This window comes from Vicia villosa, linkage group LG7, assembly GCF_029867415.1.
Source record: "Vicia villosa cultivar HV-30 ecotype Madison, WI linkage group LG7, Vvil1.0, whole genome shotgun sequence".
In the NCBI taxonomy this organism is placed as follows: Eukaryota; Viridiplantae; Streptophyta; class Magnoliopsida; order Fabales; family Fabaceae; genus Vicia; species Vicia villosa.
In genome coordinates this window covers 107,901,376-107,925,318 of record NC_081186.1, presented here as the reverse complement: position 1 = coordinate 107,925,318, position 23,943 = coordinate 107,901,376, and the positions used below count along the sequence as shown (strand labels likewise).

General features: G+C 33.5%; 2 protein-coding genes across 2 annotated transcripts; both read right to left on the bottom strand.

The window, feature by feature from the left end:
• Positions 1-856: 856 nt before the first annotated feature.
• Positions 857-11,239, bottom strand: LOC131616466 (AT-rich interactive domain-containing protein 4-like). Its single transcript, XM_058887800.1, has 16 exons — positions 10,942-11,239; positions 10,694-10,848; positions 10,376-10,564; positions 9,612-9,665; positions 9,354-9,442; positions 8,649-8,943; positions 8,412-8,468; positions 8,139-8,170; positions 7,833-7,968; positions 4,933-5,106; positions 3,314-3,949; positions 3,022-3,159; positions 2,837-2,935; positions 1,762-1,862; positions 1,471-1,561; positions 857-1,358 (listed from the first exon to the last, which is right to left on the bottom strand). The coding sequence occupies exons 2-16, from the start codon at positions 10,838-10,840 to the stop codon at positions 1,236-1,238; spliced, it is 2,361 nt and encodes a 786-aa protein (XP_058743783.1). The 5' UTR covers positions 10,841-10,848; positions 10,942-11,239; the 3' UTR covers positions 857-1,235.
• Positions 11,240-22,705: 11,466 nt separating this feature from the next.
• On the bottom strand, positions 22,706-23,233 carry LOC131620649 (agamous-like MADS-box protein AGL62). The gene has a single exon (XM_058891782.1). It carries the CDS (start codon positions 23,231-23,233, stop codon positions 22,706-22,708), a length of 528 nt encoding a protein of 175 aa, XP_058747765.1.
• Positions 23,234-23,943: the final 710 nt, after the last annotated feature.

Below are 23,943 nucleotides of genomic sequence, written 5' to 3'. Positions count from 1 at the left end.
AAGTATATGATAAATTCAAATTCCGCGAGAAGGAAAAATAAAGAATGACAAAAAGTTCTTCCAACTAAGATTCAAATTTGGATTTTTTTTCAAAAGATTCTTTTTTAGGTAGAATTCATTAATCACTTAAACTCAATTACTTGAATAATTAAAAATACAATTTTAAACATTTAATAGAATTATAAACACCTGCATGCTAATTTCACTTTATTTTTATTCTAATTTTACTACCATAAAAAGTTAGTGGAGTCTATTATATTAGGAGAATTAAAAAAAGCTATATATTTACACTTCAAAAAAGTGAACTAATTTATGTTTTTATATCCAAATATTTATTTGAAATTGCAGAAAAAATATAATATAATTAAAGATGTATTATTAAAGGTAATTATTATAATTGAAAATAACTAGAAACATGGGTAGTAATATTCAATTCTCTTTTTCCTATAAAAAATATTTAATTCTCTTTTTCATGTAAAAAAATTTCTTATTTGTGAATTTTTAAATAGATTCTTAAACTTAAAGGTTTTAACTAAATTCTTGAACTAATATAATTTATAATTAGATCTTTCTTTTACATTAGTTCAAGAATTTAGTTCCCTCTTATGGGATCTAATATAATTAATAATTAGATTCCCCTTAATCACTCACCTGATTCCTATATATAAAATACAAAAAATATTATAATGAAATCTCTGAACTATTTTTTTAATTTATTTTATATATGATTAGGTGTTAATATCGTTGAACTACAAACATTTCAACATGATCACCATTTAAGTTATTCTATATATTCTCCAGTATTATGCTAAACAATGAATGAGTATGCAAAAATGTCTGCATGAAATAGAAAGACTTAAAAATGATCTATTAGATTAAATCATATAAACATACTCAGTGCCTAATACTATACATTTACCTTTCGATACAGTAGGACAGTGGGAAGAAAGTAAACTTCAATTCACTGCTGGTAATGGAGAGCTTGATCATAGTCCAAATTGGTAAGGAGTTCCATAATCTCAATTAGGATATTTGTCCCCCTTAATCAAAGAACAGAGGTTGAAGGGGAAGAAAAAAGCCTACTTCTAATGACACGTGTGAATCAAACCTAATTCTCTCTTCTTTTTTATCCTATATATTTCACTAATTAATCTATCTAAAACAGAGAATACATATCAATCAACAAAGGGACAAACTAGCTGGCCACTACTCCAAAAGGGGTGGAGGAAACTATATCAAAGGGGTCTTGATGACATTGACCCTTGCGAATATCCATTAGCAACATGTTGTTTCTTCTTGAAATTTGTAATACTACAATGAGGACATATATATTCCAACCCATCTGTTTTTGCATAATCCTACAGAAGTTGTGAAAGAACAAAAAAATGAAAACTTGATACATTGAAGTGTTTTGCATTGGATAAAACCAATACTCTTGTATAATTGTAAGTAATGATGCAAATGCAATACCTTAAATGCGCCAAGACCCTGCCTTCTGTCACAGCCGAAATGAGCCCACTCACCACATATGCCACAATTCACCCAATCCCCAGCAGCACTACTGTTGAACAGTAAAGATTGTAAGGAAAACATTTACAAAAAATTAGATTAGCTGCTGCTACTTGAACATACATTAATACCATGCCTCTATTGGTTGCTAATCATATCATGAATTGAATGATAAATTACAACTTCTCAACAGTTTTAAAATTATGCTTAAACCAATTGCATAGCTTCATTGACTTATAAATTAGTACAAACCTGTGACACAACAAGCAGCATTCTCCATCCACATCATCGTGTGCTAATTCATATTCTAAAAGGTAGGTTTCATAATGTCTTTTGAGTGTATTTCCAACTCCCTGCACAGGACAACATGGAAAAAAAGCTTAGCAGCTAGTTAATTTGACATGATAAACAAACATCAAGTTATTACATAAAACCTGAATTAGTTTGTGAACCTTTTTTTTGTTGTGATTTTAACTATTATAAATATTTATCAAAATAATTTTACTGCTGTGTACCTAATGGTGGTATCTAAGAATATACGACTGTGACGAAGGCAACCCATGCCAACACAGCACATGATTTGATTATTTGTAATTAACGCCAATTTTTCTCAATGTCTAAACCAAAAAAGCCAACAATTTGCATACTTTTTTGCTCAAAGCACGGGGAATAAATAAAACAAGAAAATTGTCTAATTAAGTTTCTGATGAAAGTTGTGATAAGTGCAAGCAATTTGGAAGAGAGAGGGTTTGCGAAATATAATGAATTTATATATCTTTGTCTATTTCCATATTCAATTAGGTGTTTACGGTTGGCATTGGATTGAATTCGATTATGAAAACCTTAGTTGGTAGGATTCATGTTAAGGATCAGCATGGCCAGGTCTAATCTAAAAACCAAACCTAAATCAATATGGTTTAGTTCATAAATATGATTGAAGTATCTTATAACAAATGTACTTAAACAGTTCGGTTTTAGTGAAACAATTATAAATCTGTTCTAAACCAACTTAACCACTATATCTGGTTCTTGGAATTTGTGAAGAAGTTCGAGAATCATCAGACCCTTGGACAGAAGAAGAGAAAATCATTGCAGATAACATAAAGCCATTACAGATTATGGAAAGAAACCATCACAGATCACAGGTTGCAAAAGCAATTCAAGCAGTATGAATTGTTTTTGCCGAGAAAATCATGTTTAAACTATTTATTTATTGGGAAGTTTGAAGAATTGTTAAAGACTTCGGAAAGCCTGTATCTTATCAATGTAAAAGTTTCAAAGTGAAATTCCAAAGTCAAAATAACAAAATCATAAAAGTAAAACGTACCGTCATTCTATTGGTTGATGTGTAATTTCCCATCTTTGAAAATATTTGCCCCTTCCAGTTGATGCCATTGCCAACATGAAATCCTCCCCTTGTGACCACCTAAGAAAACCAACAAATTTAGAAATAAAATCTACATAAAAACTCATCCATAATAATTCTTAAAGAATACAGTTTCACTAACTCACCTCTTTATATAGGTTGTAGAGATCAAGGCGCTTTCCATTCAGAATGGCGTCAGGGAACTCGGAAAGCCCTCCTTGTGGAATCAGTCGGCTATGCCCTCGGAGAATCAGAAACTCCATGACATCTTTAATAAATTCATCCTACATAAAATGTTCAACTTTTTAAAGTTTAAGAGTATATTCTTGTTGGATGTACTGCATCAAAGTTTCAGCACAATTTAAACTTTGGAGGTTACAGTATCATACTAGGCATACCGAAAGTGATATTACAAACAACTGACAAAGGTAAACTCACCTCAGAGCAAGTCTGTACTGGGCCTCTGCTACAACCGTGTTTCTTCAATGGTAATGGATTCAATGAAATAACCTGCTTAGAATGAGCTGAGCTTGAAAATGATTTTCTATGGGCCGTGGATGATGTTCCAACACTACTGCGCTTCATAGGAATAAGTGGCACATTAGCTTCAACATGGGCACCACCGAAACTATCTATCTCAGAAGGTCCACAAAAAGGTGTCATTCTATGGCGACGAACATGAGGAATTGGCCTCATAGCAGATACTTTTAATCTCTGCCTAGCTGGAGTTAATGGTGTACTAATCCCATTCACCATTTTTCTATCCTTTTCCTCTCCATCTACTTTATTAACAGCACCCTGCCCTGCAAAGACCCCATCGTGTATGTCATGGCTAGCCCCTTGGCTTAATTCGCATCTCTTTCTTGTAGGAAGGGGAGGTTTCAACCAAATGGGGGGGCTGCTGAAAACTATATTTCCATTTGCACATTCATCTTTCTCAGAGCTTTGATAGAAGAAAAGTAAGCGCTCCGCATCATCTTTCTCAAAAGAAGCAACAGGCAACCCTTGAATACTAGCAATGCCAAGTGCAACTAAACTTCGATAAGAAACATCAGGTGCTAGCTGTCGCAAAATCTGAAGAGAGTAACAAGATGTTTAATTAAGAATTCGAATCACAAGTAAATATGTTTAGACATAGAATTCCAATTCTTATTCTTATAAGATACAACACTTTAGATGCTATACTCCACACACAGGTATTTATAGGCAAGAAAACCTTTGCAACATCCTGTTTCCACTTCATTATCTGCCGTAGGAATGTAGATCATCTAATTTGAAAACAGATCGAGCACTTTCACTGCTCTACTACTGAAAGCAGACCCATGTTCCCTGTAGGAAATAGGGGAATAGAGCTACTGGTTTACTACCTCAACCTTTCCTAATGAGTAACTAGTAGTTTCATTTAAAACGACAATCTAATCAGTCCTGTTGCATACTTTGAAGTCAAAGCATTATGAGCAGCCAAGTTGGATGAAAGGATATATCTAACCTCGAGTAACCCACCCAACACTAGAGACTACCTCTTAGATTATGAAACTCTCTTTCCGTTATCTCAATCCAAGAAATCCTTGCCTCAACATTTTAAATCCTTATCATTTATCAGCACTAATTGTCCTGATAAACTTTGCTAAAATATTTTTAGAAAAAGAGAAATGGAGGTGTCTTCGATGAAAATTCAACTTTTAAAAGCTGCAAGTGTTCTAGAAGCTTTAAGTGTGTGAGCATGAGGTGGGTGACTTGGCCCCAATGATTAAGCCATCAAATCCATTGGGCCATGGTGTCCTATCACAAACACAACTACATGAATTCTGTTTTTAATTTTTATAATAAAACTATTTGGAAAAATTCAAAATAAATAAATCAGGTAAAGCATATATGACTCGAATATTGATGAATCTCCCAATAAGAAACTAGCAAGAAGGGATGACACATTCAGAACTCACAATTTTATTTTATTAAACAACATAAATACAGATAATACTCTTTTTTTGTGTGTTACAATTAATACAGATAATAATGCAATAAAGAATGTCAATAAGACTGAGAATTCTTAAAACCTGCAAAGCCCATTGAGGAAGCCTCATGGTAATTTCAAATATAGTTGCTCCACAAGCTATTGAAGCAGATCTGCGAGGTTCGGAGATAATATGTTTGTTTACTTCGTTGTTGAGTTGTGCGTGAACTATTTGACTCTTCTCAATTATCTCATTTTTTATATGATTCTCCAAGAGCTACAAAGACAAAAGTAAAAACAATTGGACAAAGAATAAGAATCCAAAATTTTCAACAATATTTTCTTGCACAGTGCGTATATTACACAATTGATTTAATATTTAACTTAATGGAAAATTGGTCAAAGGACTGTTTCTTTCCACACAAAATTTTAGCTTAAATTCTGAAGACAAAATTGTTATAAAACATATTTCAAGAAAAAAATAATAATAATTCAATGCTTAGATTTATAATCTATAGGCTTATAGATTGGCCCCCTGTTTTGGCAAAATAATGAACTTTAAGTCCCCTATTTTTAAAATCAGTCTTTTGTTCCCATATTAAGCAATTTGAGATTCTTTTATCCCCTCCATTTTTTATGATGTGGGGCCTAGCTAGTATTAACGACTTGGAAAAAAATGTTTTCAAAGTTATTATTGTTAAAATTAATAATATAATTTATATATTAAAATGTTTAAAAAACAAATAGTGAGCAATAATGTCATATTCAATTTATAAATAGAGAATAATTAAATGTTTAAAAACAATTAAAAAGCAACAATTGAAAATATTAGAACACTAGAAATTATGTTCATCTTCATTCTCTGATTTTCACCTATCCAACTTCTCTCTGCATAATCAGCACATCACCCGCCTCATATGTCTCTTCATATTTTTGTTCCATTTGAGATACATCCCACTTTCTTCTCTTGTTCTCCTTTCATCACCGTCAAGCACGACACAACCTAATTACTCCTCTTTTAGTTTTTCCCTTCTCGCCACCAACAAACTCGTGCTGCCCCACTCTTGTTTATGAACCCATTAGACGACACAAACTTACTGTCAAATCTGGGTTTATCAGGAGATCATCACCATCAAAATCGAGTTTTCACTATCACACATCCGCCAATGCCACCACTTTCAATGGGCCATTGGTTAGTTAGGGTTTTGGATTTGATTGTAAGACTATCCAAACTCCCTGGTTCTTCATCTTTTCTTGTATGGCCTCTAATTTGGGTGAATTTTGGAAAGGGGTGAAAAGTAAGGGGTGTTTTTGTTTTGTAGGAAAATGGGTAGCATCAAAGAAGAATCAAAATTAGGGGTTTTTCTCCTTTCCGTTGTTAGTTGTATTCTTTAGTTCAAAGTAATATGTGCCTCAATAAAGGTTAATTATGTTGGGTAAACAAAGGATTGCAAGACATTCTCATATTTTATAATTCTAAGTTTTTTGTTGTTGTTTATTAATTAAAACACTTGTTATTAACAATGCAAAGACGGTTCAAAGAACTAACTACCTTTACTAATTTTTATGGAAATATTTCTAAATCATTTCTTTTTTTCTATTAGACAGGTCTGTCCATTTTTTACCGCGCACACGCATGAAATTATAAAAATTCTTGCTTAATTCTATTTTTAATTTAAATTATTTGTTAAATAAAATTTGTGATATGTATCCGTATGTAATCTGACATATTGATTTTGCATCTCATATTGGCATGTAATGGAGACCACTTCATAAACAGGAGGGTGTGTGTGTGTGTGTGTGTGACATAGATTCTATAAGAGAAATCTGAGAGAGGAAAAAATAAAAAGAGACTATGCTACTTTGGACACATGATGTTTCATTGTTTTATTCACAATTTTATTTATATATTGTTAAGGAATAATCATCTATAAAATAATCTTAGTTCGAACTCTACACGCACAGTTTAAAATAAGAAAATGGATATAATGTAACATTGCAATTATAATACATAATGTTTCATTGTTTTATTCAGAATTTTTTGTGCATCAACCGTTTATTGATACTTAAGAGAATATACTCTCTTTTGATAATCATAAATTGATTATCACACCCTTAATTAGAAGTCTCACATTGCTTAAAAATGTGAAGGTTGAACAATGTATTTTTAATGACAACTTTAAACACAACATATTTATTTTATGCTAATTTGTGTTCTAAGGGCACATGTAAAGAAATCCATAAATGGAAATTTTATATATGTAGAAACTTTATTTTAGAAATTGTGCATTGATTTTATTAAAAAATTATAGTTAATTTTATTTTAATTGTTATTTTCAAGACAAATTTTCCATTTATGGGCACGTGTTAAAAATGTCATAAATGGAAAATGTCTTTGAAAAACTAAATAAAAATAAATTTGACTATACTTTTTTAATAAAATCAATGCACAATTTCCATTTATGAGTTTTTTAACATGTGCCCTAAGCATTTCCCTTATGTTTATTTTCAGACATTGCATATTTTAAATTATGTATTTTTGTAGAGCTTGAACTTTATTATTGTTATAGATATCTATTACATATGATGATATGACTATATTAATTTTGTACCACAATTAATAAACTTATTTTAAATAAATTTTACTATATATGAATCAAAATTAGAATGATGTTTCATCACAGAAATAATTTAAATTAGAATTGAAATTAAATAAAAAATACCATTTATATTTTCACGTGAGTGCATGCGTACTAAAAAAGAGGACAATCATGCTCGTGAGAACGCTAGTATGGGTTAATGTCACAACACATTTGGGAGGCAATTTTTAGACCTAGCAAGGGTGTAAAATATATACTAACAATTAACTATTAACAATTTGTCATTCAAACCAAAAACTAGAAACCAAAACTGAATGTGTATGTTCATTCTGTCAGGCAATTACTTTTTATTTGCAGTTACTATTTCAGCAATAAAAACATAGTGCAGACACTTGGAGGGTACCTGATCATTAAAACAGGCTTGTGCACTGCCAGATACTAGAAGTGAGATATGTGCAGAACTGCAGGTTGATATATCACATCGCATGGTCACAACTCCACGTGAAAAAGAAGCTGCCTGAAGAGGCGGTGGAGGGGCGCTATACAACACCATAAAGGCATATATTACAATGTTGCAATCCATATTCATATTTCTAATGAAGTCTTAATGAAAAGTAAATGAACACAATAATTTGAAGAGAAGTGTGAGGTGAGTTGTCAAATGTATAAGTACTAGACTACTAGTCATATGAAAGTCTTATCAACATACCTATACTTGCCATGGAGCTTGCAACCGCGTATCTGAAAAGATAAGAAAATTGCGAAAACCACATGAAATATCATTTTGAAGGAATGAAAAATTACTACAAAAAGCTCTCAGACAGGAAAGTGGTAAAAAGCCACTCAACAACAAGTGGTCTTTTATCAGTTTATGTGTATTGCTTTCATGGAAATCCCGGCATATGTTCATAGTAAACATTTTAGGGAAAATGAAATTTTATCGTAATAAGGTAAATTTGATCAAATGATACACTCAACATACTTCAATAGTTAAAAGAGTTCTTAGTCCATCCTCCAAACATCTCAGCAATGACTCATCCTGAAAAGAAACGAACATATTTATAATTGGAAAACATTGAGAAAAATATATTTTCAACATGCATTTGTGGATGTGTCGATGTGTGACAGTTCTATGGATATTACTTTATGCAAACCATTAAGCATGCATAAGTGTGATTTTAGCACCAAAAAAAGGAAGTAGAATTCCAAAGAAGCTTACAACAGTGGAAGGTGCACCACAGATAAGAAATCTCAAGTTCATTTCATCATCATGAATCTGTATAGAAGGAAGACTGCCGGAGGAACTTTCTTCATCATCGTCATCGTCTTCTTCTTCTTCTTCACCCATCTCTGGAGGGTCAACATTGATTTTGAGACAGTCACCAAGAAGGTGTGGCCCCATATCACTATCAGCATCATCGCTATCAGTAGGAAGTACTTGGTTATTTTGAACACAGTAAAGTTTGAAAGAAGCATGTGCAAGGTGGAAAGCATCCCATGTATGTGTACATGAACTGCAATAAATTTGAAAACAGCATTAAATATTAAGTAATATTTCAAAATCCTTAAGAAATCGAACTACTTTGATTTCTTCAGTTTTTCCTACAAAGCAAAAAGAAAAAGTTATACTGAACTTGGAAGTTCTGGCCATTCATGATTCAAAACAAAAATGAGTTAAATAATCATAGATTGACTACCATGACATGTAAACTATACAGATACACAAATTTTGCAAGAAATTATTCCTCTCGTAAGGACCCATGGATGTATCATCAAGTATATGTAACCATAAATCACACATAAAAAATGACTAGTAAGTTGTATCCGTACAACAGTGTTAAATTTAGGACATAAAAAGCCATTGTATATAGTCAAAGCATCATGTTCATGCAAGTTGCAATCAATCCAATAAATGATGTCATACCTCTGCACCACTGAAAAAAATGCTTGACGAAAATGGCAGGCAGCATATCGAGAAAAAGCATTCTTCCAAAATACAACATATGGGATTCCCTGTATAGTCAAACAACCTGAATCAGCCAATATTCCCTATAGCATTACCAGAATTCACGGTATTCTTGTGAGCGTAATACTTCGCTTTATCATCAATCACAACCAAGTATCAATAATGATAGTCTGTCTATATTTGATATCTAAGTTTTCTCAGCTTAGACAAATGTACCTTAAGATGAAGGGCCTCTGCAAAACTTTCTCCATTGGGGATTTCTAAATAAACCTGAAGAGATTTTGCAAATTACATCAAATAAAATACCAAACCCACAATATGAACTGAGGCAGGGAAAATTCTTAATTGGTTAAGTTTAATTACTTAATTTAACATCAAAAGAGATCATACAAACATAAAAATGCAGAGATTAGGAAAGCCTTATATTATAAGTAAAAAAATTGAGCAATGGGTGATATGTCACAAAATCTATGCATGTTCTATTATTTCTAAATTTATCGTCTCATAATCATTAGCCCAGCAACACTTTTGCCATTTGGGCGTGAATAGTATTGAATCTATTGATTAGTTCAATATTTAATATTGACATGACTACAAAATTATATGAAACACAAGTGATCTGACTTCACATAGACCATGGTCTCTAACATTCTTCACAGTTTTTAATTAACAGTTTACCATCTTTCTCCCACGATCAATAATAGTAAGCACTACCCACCTAAAATTAACAACTTAGAAAGTAACACAATAATAAGACCGTGGTCTCTAACATTCTTCACAATTTATAATTTTAACAGTTTACCATCTTTCTCCCACGATCAATAATAGTAAGTACTACCCACCAGAAATTAACACCTTAAAAAGTAACACATTTATAAACTCTCAAATATGTTTCTTCACTAATCTCTTTACGCCTAACCTAGCACCCTTATCTTACAAATAAAAAACAAAGGCGCCATATTAAAATTCAGGTTACATACAACTGTCGGCAATGTGGTACCAAAGAGCTCTGATACATCTTCAGGAGTGGATAATTCCACACCTTGCCAAACCAATAGACCAACTTCCTCGTTCACTAACTTCTCTCCTTGTAAGTAAACAAAACTCGGCTGACACGATTCAAGAACTTTACGAAATTGTTCCTTTTCCGGATTGCATAGAGTTTGCACCTTCATTAAAAAAAACAAAAATAGTAAAAAAAAAATCACATCATAATTAAATTCAAACAGAATTAGTAACACATAACAGAAACTTCTAAACCTACATTGCAATACTTCATGTGAAATTTATTTATATACCTCAAGACGCCCCGAAGAAACCAACTCAGGGAAAGGATACTTTCTATGATTCAGTGGAAGCTTCTGCTCAACAGAACGTGTATCAGAAGTAACAGCAAGAACAGTACAAGTCTGTTTAGAAGCTCCTTGAGAATGAAACTGCAACATCGTTCAAGCTAAAACCAAAGCAACAACAACAACAAAGAGAGTGAGAAAAAACTGAAGTGATAACGAAATAAGCTTCTGAATACGAATCAAATTACACGAACCGATGAGGTGAAGTTCGGAAGTATTCTCCGACGAGGAAAACACCGTTACGGCGAAATTACGGAGGAATTGTGAAGTTGCGTTGCATCGTTGGGTTTGGTGAGTTGTTGATTGAAGGGGAAGAGGTGAGTTTGTGATGAAACGAGAAGTTGAAGTGTGGGAAAGTGGAAACCCTAACGCGATTTGTGGATTGGATTTGAGAATGAAGATTGAACAAAGATGAACAAGAGGATTCGGAAAGCGATGCGGATTCACGTTTTTTTCTTTCATGTTGTTCTTCTTCTTAAAACTAAACGACGTCGTTTTGATTCTTTTTGGAAAAATAAATAATAGTAGTAACAATCTTTTGTGAATTTGAAATTAAGAGTAAAGTTGTGTGATTTAGATACAACTTTTTATGATATACTAGTATATTTAAAGGATTAATTGGTATGCATTAATAGTGAAGTTAATGTTGTTCAAAAAAAAAAATCTTATGTTTTAGTCATTAATGTAAAAGTTTACACTCTCAATTAATATTAAATTATATTTTTTATTTTAATTATGTTTAAAATAATAATTATTGACAATTTGGGTGATTTTTTGAAGACTGTTTGTTCACATTCTTAATCAAGTACCTAGTAAATTAGTGTTGACGACTCTTTATAAATTTTTAACCGATGGAAAGTCAAGTTTGAGACATTTTCATGTTTAGGGTTGTAAGATTGAAGTGAAACATTATAACCTTCAACAGAAGAAACTTGAAATGACTATTAGTGGTTTCTTCATCAGAAGTTGCATATTTTATCGTGCTTATCATTCTACGCGAGTCATTGAATTTGGTTGAACGATTTTCTTTGATGATGATTTAAATAGTGAAGTCTTTACGCCACGACTAGTTACTCTTGAAAAAATTGTACTTTATTCCTTATACCATTTGTTTATTTCCCTAATGAGGTTGTGATTTTAGCCATTCAAAATAATGATCAAGTTATGGCACCTCACACGGATGAACGTGGACATATTGATACTCTAGAGCTTATTGGTGTTGCTGAATCAAATAACATTGTTGAAGTAGTTCAATTGGGACGATCTCAGAGAGCTCGCAAGCCTTCAATATCAAGTGACTTTGTTGTGTATCTTCAAGAGCATTAGTTTAATATTCGTGATGATGATGATCCTACTACTTTTAATGAAAAATTTCCTGTTCTCGTGCTTATGATTGGTCGAATATTATGCATGATGCATTAAATTCTTTGTCTCATAGTGGTGTTTGGGAATTCACAGAGTTGTCAGTTGGTTGTAAGGCTATTGGATGCAAATGAATTTTCAAAACTAACCGTGATCCAAATGGTAAGATTGGTAGATACAAAGCCAGACTAGTGGCAATGGGCTATATAGTAAAAGAGAAGGGATTTATTTCAATGAGACTTTTGCATATATCTCTCCCAAATATGTCTTTCGAGTTATTATGGCTTTGGTTGCACACTTTAATTTGGAACTTCACCAAATTAATGTAAAGACAACTTTTCTGAATGGAGAGTGTTGCTTGAAAATGTGAGATGTCACATGCAAGTATACATGTATTTTGAAGTAGCAAGTGATAGAATAGGAAGGATTTCGAACCCCACGGGGGAGTGGAAAATAACTTAGATTGATTTTGTAAAGCTATCTTTTGTAATTGAGAATGAGCAAAAATAATAATAGTTGATGGTTGTCACAGGTCCAGTATTGGACTAAACTATTGCAAAAACAATTTAATAAGAGTAGAATGAAATCAGTAATGAAGAGCGTATTGGGCAATGATCCGTTAATATAACCTACCCATTGTGTGTACATAATGTGTTATATCATTCCAGAAGAGGTCAAAAATGATCTTGAGATGTATCTTTACAGCATCCGAAATATATATAGTAAAGTAAGGGGACAAATCTCTAAGTCTCGCTTGTAACTTTAATACATGTCGTCTGTTATTATGAATTTCCTTTATGATTGTAGCTCTTTATATCTAAAGTAGCCAATCTAGTGAATATTTATATTACACCATTTTCAATCAATTTTATCATGAAATCCACTTGTTGTTAGATCTCTCACAACAATAAGCTTGTATTTTTTTCCTAAGTTGATCACAAGAATCCCCCAAGATGACAACAGATTAAGACCTAGGATCAATGCAAGCAGATTTATGACCGTTTAACACATAATAAAATTAAGCAATAACAACACATCACTTAACACAAACGACTGTTTTATATTAACTTCACATTACTCAACATAAAAAGGTTTAACTCATGAAGAGCTTATTACATACATCAATATTGGATCTAAGCTAAACATTCTTAAGCATATAATGAAATAAATGGAAATCTAATAGTAGCTTCTTCGTCTTCTTGCAACCCTCAATTAACAAGAAGCGGGTTATGTCACGCTAGATACTGGTAGCATACACTTAAGATAATAAGAAGAAACAGTTCACCACTTTGTTCAACTCATTTTATTCACCAACTTTCACTAAGTGTTTGTCTTTATGAATTGCTGAACCCATTTGCCTTTCCTCCAAGAGATCCTTTTATAGTCACCTGCATATAGAGTTTTATGTTGTCTTAGATCACAGGCTTTTGAATAATTGTGAATTTTGGCCTAAAGGAATCAACAATTTTCCCTCAATTTCTTCCTTTTGTACCATTGCAGAGCCATGTACACTCAACATGTAGGAGACACAGTGTCTTGTGGCGCGGGTATTCAAACGGTGGTGTCTTGCACCCGTCCTTTAAAAACTGTAGACAAGTTAGTCGCTATAGTGGGTGTACTACGGTGCGGTGTTTTATCCTCTAGCGCATTTGTAATACGGTGGGAGAACTGACTTTTTGAAATATGCGGATAGCAAGAGTTGCCACCGACTTTTATTTTATCCAATTTATAGAAAGGCTAAAAGAACAGGAAAAGACCTTTTAAAAATATTTTGAGTTTGGGGGGTAGGTTATGCAAAGGGAAGGTGTAAGCACCCTTTGTATCCATGGTTATCCATGGGCTCTTAATTGCTTAGCTCACTTGTTTGTTTGAAAAGTGTCGTGTGTGAATTGAAAAACTTTATTAAGGACTTTAGCTTGTAAATAAGCTTAGCCTTGTTTTTGAAAGTATTTGAAAATGAGTGGGAAAAAGAGTTTTAAATTTGAAAATAGTAAGCAATCAGGAGCACCTACCCTAAGTTAGAAAAATTGTTCTTTTAGCTTTTCAGTTTGAAAGGGCTATCCATACCATAGGAGGGTAGGAAGTCCTTTCATTGGATGTAAAGGGTCATCGAGAAATTATCGTTTGCCATAAAACTGTCCCTACCATATAGAGGTAGGTAGTCTTTAGGGAGGGATATAATAGTCATTAATCTTTTTTAGGCACCAGGCGAGGATACCCTAGAAATTGGGACAATCATCATTTACCGAGGCAACTTCGAGGGACAAGATCATTTATTGTTAAGGCAACTTCAAAGGGACTATGATCTTATGATGATGAATTGAGAGTAACATTTGTTTTGCTTAAGTATCCTCGGAATCGAGGGACTTGACTATTTTAGAATCATAATAAAAAGGCAACAGGCCACAAGGCAACAAGAGAGGTTACCCCAATGGTGTGTGTGTGGCACAATCAAGTGATTCAGTTCGAATATTTTATCTTATAATTTAGACAAACTAAATTCATTAGCAGGCTTGTCACTCCCTAGATTACTAACCACGCAGTTAATATATGCAAAATTAAAGGCAGAAATTAAAAGTCCCATGCTATTACAAGGCTTCGGGGAGGGGAATTACAAACCAAAAACCGGGGGAAAGGCAGAAATAAAATGCAGAAACTAAAGGCAGGAATATAAACCCTAATTACTATTACAAGAAAACTTATTGCGACCTATACATATTTTCTAGAATTTAAAAGGCAGAATTTAAATAAATAAACAAGTTTTACTCAAAGGCTGGGAACAAGCATACGACAATCATAGAATATAAGATGAGAAGAGAAAGTCGCGAATAAAATATAGTTAGGAAAAAAATCAGGGTTAGAGGTTTTTATGGTGATAAATCTTAAATCTTAATGATTAACCTAAAAATACAGTGGTGGTTAAAAACCCTAAGAGTAAAATACCTAATGGGTAAAATAAACCTACAAAGTCAAAAACCTAACGGGGTAACTAATTACTTAGCCTAACTGCACTAAGTTAAAGTTACAAAATCTAATTAAATTAACCTAACTATTATAATTTTAACCCTAATTATTAAAATTGACTAATTAAAATTAACTAATTGGAAATTTATATTAACCTAATTAATTAATTAACTTTTATGATTAAATTAAATCAATGAAATCATTGGTGGTCTAAAAAGTCTAATCCTAAATTTATACTAATTAATTGGTTAATTGAAAAGGTTAGCTTGAAAGATAAAAAAACAACAAATAAAATAAAATGAAAACAAAGAGAAAAGAACTTGGGCCTGGGGGGTGCAGTCAAGAAATATGGTATGAGTCCAGCAATTTGGAGTAGGCCCAATCTGTAAGAGAAACTCCAGCGCTCATGATCCGGCGTGGCTGAACACTGAGGGAGCGTCATGAGGAACCGTCTCCAGGGCCCTTAGATCTGGCTTTGCGTTAATCTGATGGTAGCGATAAGAGAGTGCACTGTACGCCTTCGTTTACCACGCGCCTTGTATTTGAAATCAAAGAAGAGTCAAAAATATTATACGCAAGAGGCAGTGATCGAACCCCTACCCTTGCACACCAAGATATGGATCTTCTCTTCTACCACTGCGCCGTTTTTTGTTCGTTGTTCACATAATGACTAACAAATAAAATATATGAAATCAATAAATCAAAGAAATTCAAACTGAACCGCGCGCCCAGGTCCCTTCATCTTCAACCTTGGATTTTTGGAAATACAGACCTTTACGCACGGTTTCCTTGTGTGGCTAAAGGCTCTCATCGCCCCAACCTGCAAATCCACGTCAATAAACACACAAAAATATGCCAAACTAAATATAAAGACCCTCACGAATCCATTGGACTTGTCAATTTGACGCGAAATCGCCTCTAATCGCAATCCCTCTTTGGAGCAACCGAAACCCTAACAATGGTGTCTGGTTAAACCTGCATCAAAGCTCAATAATACCAGCCCAGGAACGTTCTATACTTTAACATAAACACGATTATGCAACCAAATAACGCTCATGATGCATGAATAACGTAAATCGATTCAAATTGTAAATTGGCAAACCGTGACGATTATGGACGTGATTCTGGAAGTTTTAGATGATGATGATGACTCCAATAGCTCCAGAAGGCGAGGAGGAATCATTATTGATGCTTAGAATTGCTTGAGTTAACCTCTAATAATTTTCTGCTATGGCACTTGAATTCACGATTTTTGAAGCTTGTACATGGTTACGGAGGCTGCCAATCCTTCTCTTTCAAGCCTAGAATTGTTGTGTATATATACAACATCAGATTAGGTCAAGAATTATAATTCCAATCTCTGTAATTTAGATGATGAAGATTTGATTTGGAAAAGGTATAACAAACTTCTATTTTGGTTTTCAATCATGCCAATCAAGCCACCAATCAAGCCACCAATCACTCCACACGATTTCTTGCCCTCCAAAATCTAATCTTTGGTTTCTAAAAGAACTTTAAAAGAATCTTGTGATTTAATCCAATTGTTTTATATTTTATGCATTTTATCTAATATTTAAATGAAAAAATCAAATAAATATTAATAAAACCCTTAAAAAAATGAAATAATTGATTTAAAGGCTTTCTCAAGGTCATGGGCCTGTTTATAAACAAGATGATAGGCCCATTAGTCACAAACCTCCAAATTACTTAAATTGACTTTTATGCACCTCTCACATTTTGGCCAACTTGTACAATCCATAACTCCCTCAAATTTTATCATATGGAAGTGTTCTAGGACTTTTTGGAAATCCCAAGATGTCCTCTACATGCCACTTCGGAACCTTTTTTCCATTTGAGGATTTTATCTTGATGATACGGCTCCTGACAAAAAACTGCTTTTTGCGAGCTTCTAGAAGGACCTGTAATGTTTTGGCTTATATCTCTTATGCAGAAGCATTTCTTGAACCTAGACCCAACATCAAAGTTGTAGAGACTTGAATTTCCTTCAAAATAGGCTTTGGATGGAAAATTTCTAATGTTCCATGTGAAAGTTATGGCTGGTCAAAGTTCAGTTGACTTTTAGGTCAAAAACCCTAATTTAGAAACTTTAGGTCTTGTTGATTTCTGAACTTTCCTTGATGAATCATGATCAACCCTTGATCAAATGATAAATGTTACTTCAAAATATTGATGTTGACCAAAAATCAAGAATTTTGACTGTATTTTGACAACAGTTGACTTTTAGGTCAAATTAGTCGACTGTTGACCATTTGAGCTGTTTTGTGAATCAAAGCTTGAAATATGGTAGGAAAATTTTGGGGTATGACACTTACCAATTGTGCAACATCACTTATTCGAAATAAAATGACATTTGCAAATATATGAGGGCAAATTTTGGGGTATGACAACATTGTTCTTATCTCTTTGTTATTTGATTCAAATACTCTCCATTATGCATATTATTGTCACGTAATCCCTAAAATTATGAACGCCCACTCTTTGTAACTTCCATTACATCCAGCCCTTCACTTTCAATTGAGGTTAAAGCGTTGTTCCGTAACTGTCATTCCAGGACTCATCAGAAGTTATCTTTACACGAGTAACAAATGCATAAAAACTAAGCAAATAGAGCACCTATTGTACTCTTTATAATCTACTTAAAATGAAAAAATGTAACAAATTAATCTATGAAATAATTGAATTAAAAAGATAAATTCAAGTGTTAAGATTTATAATAACTCAGAAAATGTGATTTATCACATCCCCCAAATTTGAATAATTCTCTGTCCTCATGTGATGCAACAGACAATATCAGAAAAGAAAAAAAATTTACTCCCTTTCATCTCTTACTCTATAAGCATAATTCATATACAACTCATAATCTATCTAAGGGAACCACATACAAAAGTTGGCACAACTCAATCATTTTATAAATTAGTCCTCTTAGTGTTTGTATGTGTGTGCGCACGCATGTGCTTTCTGATGTTGTTTGTCATACCAAAATTCTTTAGTTAAGATAGTCAACCTAGATCCTAGTTTTGTTATCCTATCCTATGATCCAAGAATTCATTTTTTAATTTTAGAATGGATGATAAACTATTTTGCTCTTAGCTTTTAGCTCATCTTGAACTTAAGGCTTCCACTTGCATTATTATTATTATTGATAAGTTTTGTTAGATGCTGCACCTTTTCACTTGACGAAATCTCACTTGTAATAAGTCCAACATGTTACGAATGGCAAAGACATCCATTATTCCTCTAGTTTCAGGCACATGAACTTTATTTGTAATGCTCATTGACATTTTTCATTCTTTTTGCACACTTTTGTGTGTTTATTTACAAATGCAGTGTGCCCTTGTGATGTCCTTAAGCATAGTGTTTCCTCCCCTATACCAAATCCTACAATAAATCTTATTTCATATTTTTAAACAATTCAAACTTCTTAAGAGGCTAACTACCAACCACCTTCCTCAATCTGTTGGCTATTAACTTTGCAATTATTTTGTAAAGACTCCCCACCAAACTAATGGGTCTATGATCTAATAACAACTGGGGAATATCAACTTCCGGGAGCAGTGCAATAAAAGAGGCCAAAACAACTTTTGGAAGGTTAGCTCTTTCATAAAAATCAGAAACAAAACTTAGAATATCACCTGACATAGAATTCCAGCATTTGAGAATGAAATTGAAGTCGTACCCATCCGGTCCCGGACATTTATTCCCGTCGAACTCCCACACTACCTCCCAAATTTCTGCCACCGAGAACGGATACTCCAACAATGAAGCTTCAGTTTGTGATAATTGAATGAAGGGCACCCCATCCAACCTTGGTCTACGAATTGGAGACTCCTTGTACTTGGCATCGGAAAAACGCTTAACTTCCTCTTTTACCCCTTTAACATCACTTACTCTACCCGAAAATGTTTCAACACTGCCAATATAATTACTTCTAAATCTTGCCTTCACCATGTTATGAAAAAACCTTGTATTTAGATTCCCTTCCTTGCACCATTTTACTATAGACTTTTGTTTCAATAAGCACTCGCGTCTTTATAGATTATTCCAAAAAGAATGAGAAGCTTCTGCGCTATCTACTGATATGGCCATTCCTTCAGCATCCACATTCAACAACCCTAAAGCACCCTCCTCTCCATAAGTTGTTACAAACTTGTCATCACAAACATTTATTTGTTTTACTGCATCCAACACTCATACATCAATCAAACCGAAAACTTCAACGTTCCACCTTCTTAAGTTTGCCTTTAAGAATTTCAACTTCTCCTTTACAATAAAAGCAATTGTGCCTACAATCTCTAATGCCTTCCATTCTTTTTCAACAAACACTACAAGACCAAGATGTTCCAACCATCCATTTAGAGACCTAAACAGCTTTGGTACCCAATTCAAAGTGTTACAATTGAGCCAAACTGGACTATGATTAGAGACATACTTGGCACATATTTCTTGACTGACTGCATATAGAAGATATACAAAACCACTGGGTAGGAGAAACCTGTCAATTCTGCTCATAACCCCACTAGACCCTCTACTCCAATAAAAAATTTATAGGGCCTGTTGAAAGGTCCACTAAGTCCATAATGCCAATGAAATTGTTGAAATCAATTGCGTCTTGAGAACTTTGGAAGCTGCTACGACCAATACGTTCAAATGCGAATCTAACCGTGTTAAAATCCCCACCAATGCACCATTCACATCCCCCTAAATACCTCTTAATTATATCAATCTCCCCCCACAACCTACACTTATGATCCAATACACATGATCAATACACATTAACAAAGTAGCAAAGATTGCCCTTGAATGTTGCACATATTCCTAAGTAACCATCTCCATTGAAACTGAAGATTGTGTTTATGATATCCTTTTTCACATTATCATCAACCCCCCTAAAAACCCTCGAGAATTCTTTACCGACCAATCAACTTTGCAACTCCCCCAATAACTTCTCACAGCCACTTCTATGGTGTCTTTAAATTTTGATTTCTGTATGAAACATAAATTTGCTTTCCTCTTCATTAAGCTCCCCTTGATCATTCTTTTCTTCAAAGGATTTCCCCTGCCTTTGATATTATAGTAGACAATATTCATTATAATCCTTGATTTTGTGCCGCCATCTGAACTATTTTTTCGTTACTTCATCAGTTTCATTGCCTACCACTCGCAATTCAGAGATTATTTTCCACAATTCCTCCGCAATCTTCCTCTTCTCCTCCTCCATGAATCTTCTATTGCCTTGTTGCACAGCTGGATCATTTTTTGAATCACAACTATGTATATACACTTCTATTTTTAATTTCACAAACCTTCCTGAGCTGGTACAGAAACCCCTCCCTCTGTCATCTTTGATTTAGGATAAACACAAGCGATGGAATGAGAAGACTCCATAAAATCGGACTGAATTGGGTTCATGGACCCAACAGTAATTGAATGGGCCTTTTGCCTATGAACCTTCAATTGAGTTTGTTTCTTAAGTTTTTTTTATTTTCTTGGGCCTGATTGAAACCGGTGGCCCAACAAAAGACTACCCTTCAAAACAACACTACAAATGCTACTTTTTTTACTTCTCTGACCATTTCTATTTTTCTTTTTCCTTTTTGTTCACACGTCACCTTCCCATTTTTCTCTTCCATTGGCTCCTTGACACTTGCCTCCTAATTAATGGTCTGCTGCACCTCATTAATGAATCCTACTACCAACAGACACTGGGAACCCCCATTTTGCCTTTTCTGGGAAACATCCTTCGAATTCGTCTGTATCGGCTCCGTAACAGCTAGAAACCCTTGATCATTTAATGCAATTTTTCCTGCACCTTGTCCTGCATGAAAGGACTCTGCTACCTTTTCTTAGTCTTTGTCGTGACCATCCATTTCTTCTAAAGGCCTAGGACTAGCAACATCATTGCACTCCCCACTTGACCCAACACCGCCAGAACTAGATGAAAGACACCTCCGACTTTGTTTAAAACCGCTTATTGGTGGCATAACGATTCTTAATGAACCCTGATAATCTTCTACCATCTTGTAGAGTAAGTTTCTCCATTAACACCAATGTTTATAGCTTGGTTAAGGACCAAATTATGTTTTGTCCTAACCAAAATTTTGGCTACATTGAATTTTACATTTTGTGTTTCTTCATCACTACACATGTAAGTGCCGACCAACAACACAAAAAATTGAAAAAACTCTGGACACTGTGCCTGACAAGGAATACCATAGCACCGTAACCATGTCACCCTCTCATTGTCCACATCCCTTGGGATCCACTCATGAATCTCACTAAACCACTGACCCAACCAATCTTTAGCTTCATTCACCAAATACTCCAGTTCACCTTCTTCATTCTCCTCTACCAGACACAGATTTGCACCTAAAGGTCTTGCCCTAATCGATGAGTACCCCTCCAATTAAAAAGAATCTTGACTATTGTAGGTCATACCCAGATTCTCCACTACTCCCACATAAGCCTTTTCAAATCTAGCCATGTCTGCAAGTTCTCTATTAAACTCCGTGTGAGTAAACAATGGTTTAGGCTTACTTGGTCTTGTTACTTGAGCATATGTTCTTCCTCCCCCACCGTTAACCTGCACTTCACCCTTGCCATTGTTGTTCCCAGGTTGATACCTTTGTTTTTGATGAGCCTTCAGAGGCTCTATCCCTGCCGTGAAAGATTTTGGATTAAGCCTCCTTGCATGTTTCGGGAGGTTCACATGCAACTTCCGTTTACTAATAAATATGTTATCTAGTTTTGTCGCCATGAAAGCCTCATCCTCTATGTCGAAAAACCTTACGGAATCATATCTTTTACCTCCCCTTATTTGGTGGAATAATCACCTAATCCACGTTACCAAAATCACTGAACACCTGATACAACTCCTTTGCATCGTGATCCTCCAAAATTTATGTGAAGAAGAACGTTGAAATATCCCATCTGCCTCCTCCTTGCCTCTCCTCATCGTGTTGACACTAGTATCCCACTTTTAACGTCTCCTCCTTATCGGAACTCTTGTCCAATTTCTCTCCTCTCTCCTTTCTCTATCCTCTCTCATACTTTATAGCGATGGAATACCCATTTTCTCATTATTTCTCCGATTTATAAAGTAATTGAAACTTTATTATTTATAAATTAATTGAAACTTTATTATGTAATTAATTATCTTGGGATGTTAAAAATATTTTAAATAATTTATTGATTAAAACCCAAATTAAATCCAAAAGTATTTCTTAAAATTATTTTATCCGCACACACGACGCACCCTCACACATTTGAGTTTATTTGTTAATTAGTTCAAACTCTTAGTCCCGCTGTAAATGTTTATTTGTGTTTCATTTTAATTGAAGTTTTCCTATACCAAAATATTTATTGTAACCAATTCTATAGATTATCTTTTGATTAAATAATACAAAAACAAAAGATTTTGTGATTGAATTAATAATGAGAAACAACAACTAAAAATATAAATAAAACTAACAGTGATAAATCTGAAATCACCATTATACTCATAGTGTATAAACTTTAAATATAATTGGAAGAAGACATGTTTTGTTTTCTTAATACAAAGTAAAATCAAATAAGCATATGGAGTGCAAACCGAAAATTAAAACTGAATTAATTCTATTTCCCTTCCAAAGATGAAACTAAATTAAGTTTCAAATTTTCTAAAGAACTCTTATATTGCTCAAGGGATTCCACACTCATGTCATCAATAGAATAATCCCACCAATTAGGAAAATTAGAACTATTATTGTTTGCCTCTATTGCTTCTTGTAACTTATTCTTCTCTTCTTGCAATTGTTCTAAAAGTGCTTCTTGCTGAAGACTCAAGGCTTCAATTGTTTCTTCATCTTGCCTCCTTATTTCATTGTCGATCACATGGCTTTCCTTTCCAATGAAGTGACTAATCACAGCATCAGGATTAGGGTAACCACATGCATACATTTTTTTGTTTGGTGAAGTGATGATCAATGCAGTTTTTGCTTTGCATAGAATTGATAGCTCTGTGACCTTGTTGAAAAGCCCTAGTTTGTGCTTTGAGAAGGCCATGCGACACATGTCTGATTTTTCTCCTTTCTTGATTTTAGGGTTTTTCTTACTTGTGTTGTTGTGTTTTCTTGATGTGTTGTTTCCAGAAGAAGAACTCATTGGATCTTTTTCCAAAAGAAGAGATGATAGAAGAAAAAAAAGCCAATAAGATACAAAGAGAGAATATTAAGACTTGTTGCTAAAATAGTAGATGATCCTCCCTTTTATAAAAACATATAACCACATCAAAATCACTAAGCATTTATGGAGATTTTATTTTATTTATAAAAAAAATATTTTTATTTTTAAATAATATCTTTTGTAAGATTGCAATAATTAAAAATCTTTATAGATTCTTAGTTTTGAAATCTCAGACTATAATTATATCATTAACAATTTTCTAACTTAATTTTTAATAAATATCCTTATTGATTTCTTTAATCCAATTTAAATATAAATATTTCTTATATTTAAACCTAAAGTCAGTTTGGTTTAAATGAGAGAGGAGATGAGAGGGATTTTAATGGAGAAAAAGGGAGGGAAGGTGATAATTTTTTTTAATCGGATAAGTGTTTGATTCAAAAGAGGGGAGGAGAGAGAAATGAAAGAGTTTTAATTAAAAATATGTTTTGTTCAAGAGGTGAGAGATTTTATTAATAATTAACATTTTCATTCTTATAATTTTATATAAGTGATATGATATTCAAATGTAACAAATCATACATATTTTTTTTTTGGGAATAAAATTTTTAATATTAAATGACTAAAAATATTATAATTTACCACATAACGTTAAAAATTGAGTGCATTTGATTTAAATTATAATTCTC

Excerpts from the sequence above, each read along its gene's own strand:
- LOC131620649 (XM_058891782.1), bottom strand. The coding sequence starts at position 23,233 with ATGAGTTCTTCTTCTGGAAACAACACATCAAGAAAACACAACAACACA.
- LOC131616466 (XM_058887800.1), bottom strand. The coding sequence starts at position 10,840 with ATGTTGCAGTTTCATTCTCAAGGAGCTTCTAAACAGACTTGTACTGTT. Across the intron at positions 7,969-8,138 it reads AAGCTCCATGGCAAGTATAG|CGCCCCTCCACCGCCTCTTC; the intron begins GTATGTTGATAA and ends GGTGTTGTATAG. Across the intron at positions 5,107-7,832 it reads AAGCCTGTTTTAATGATCAG|CTCTTGGAGAATCATATAAA; the intron begins GTACCCTCCAAG and ends TTGTCTTTGTAG.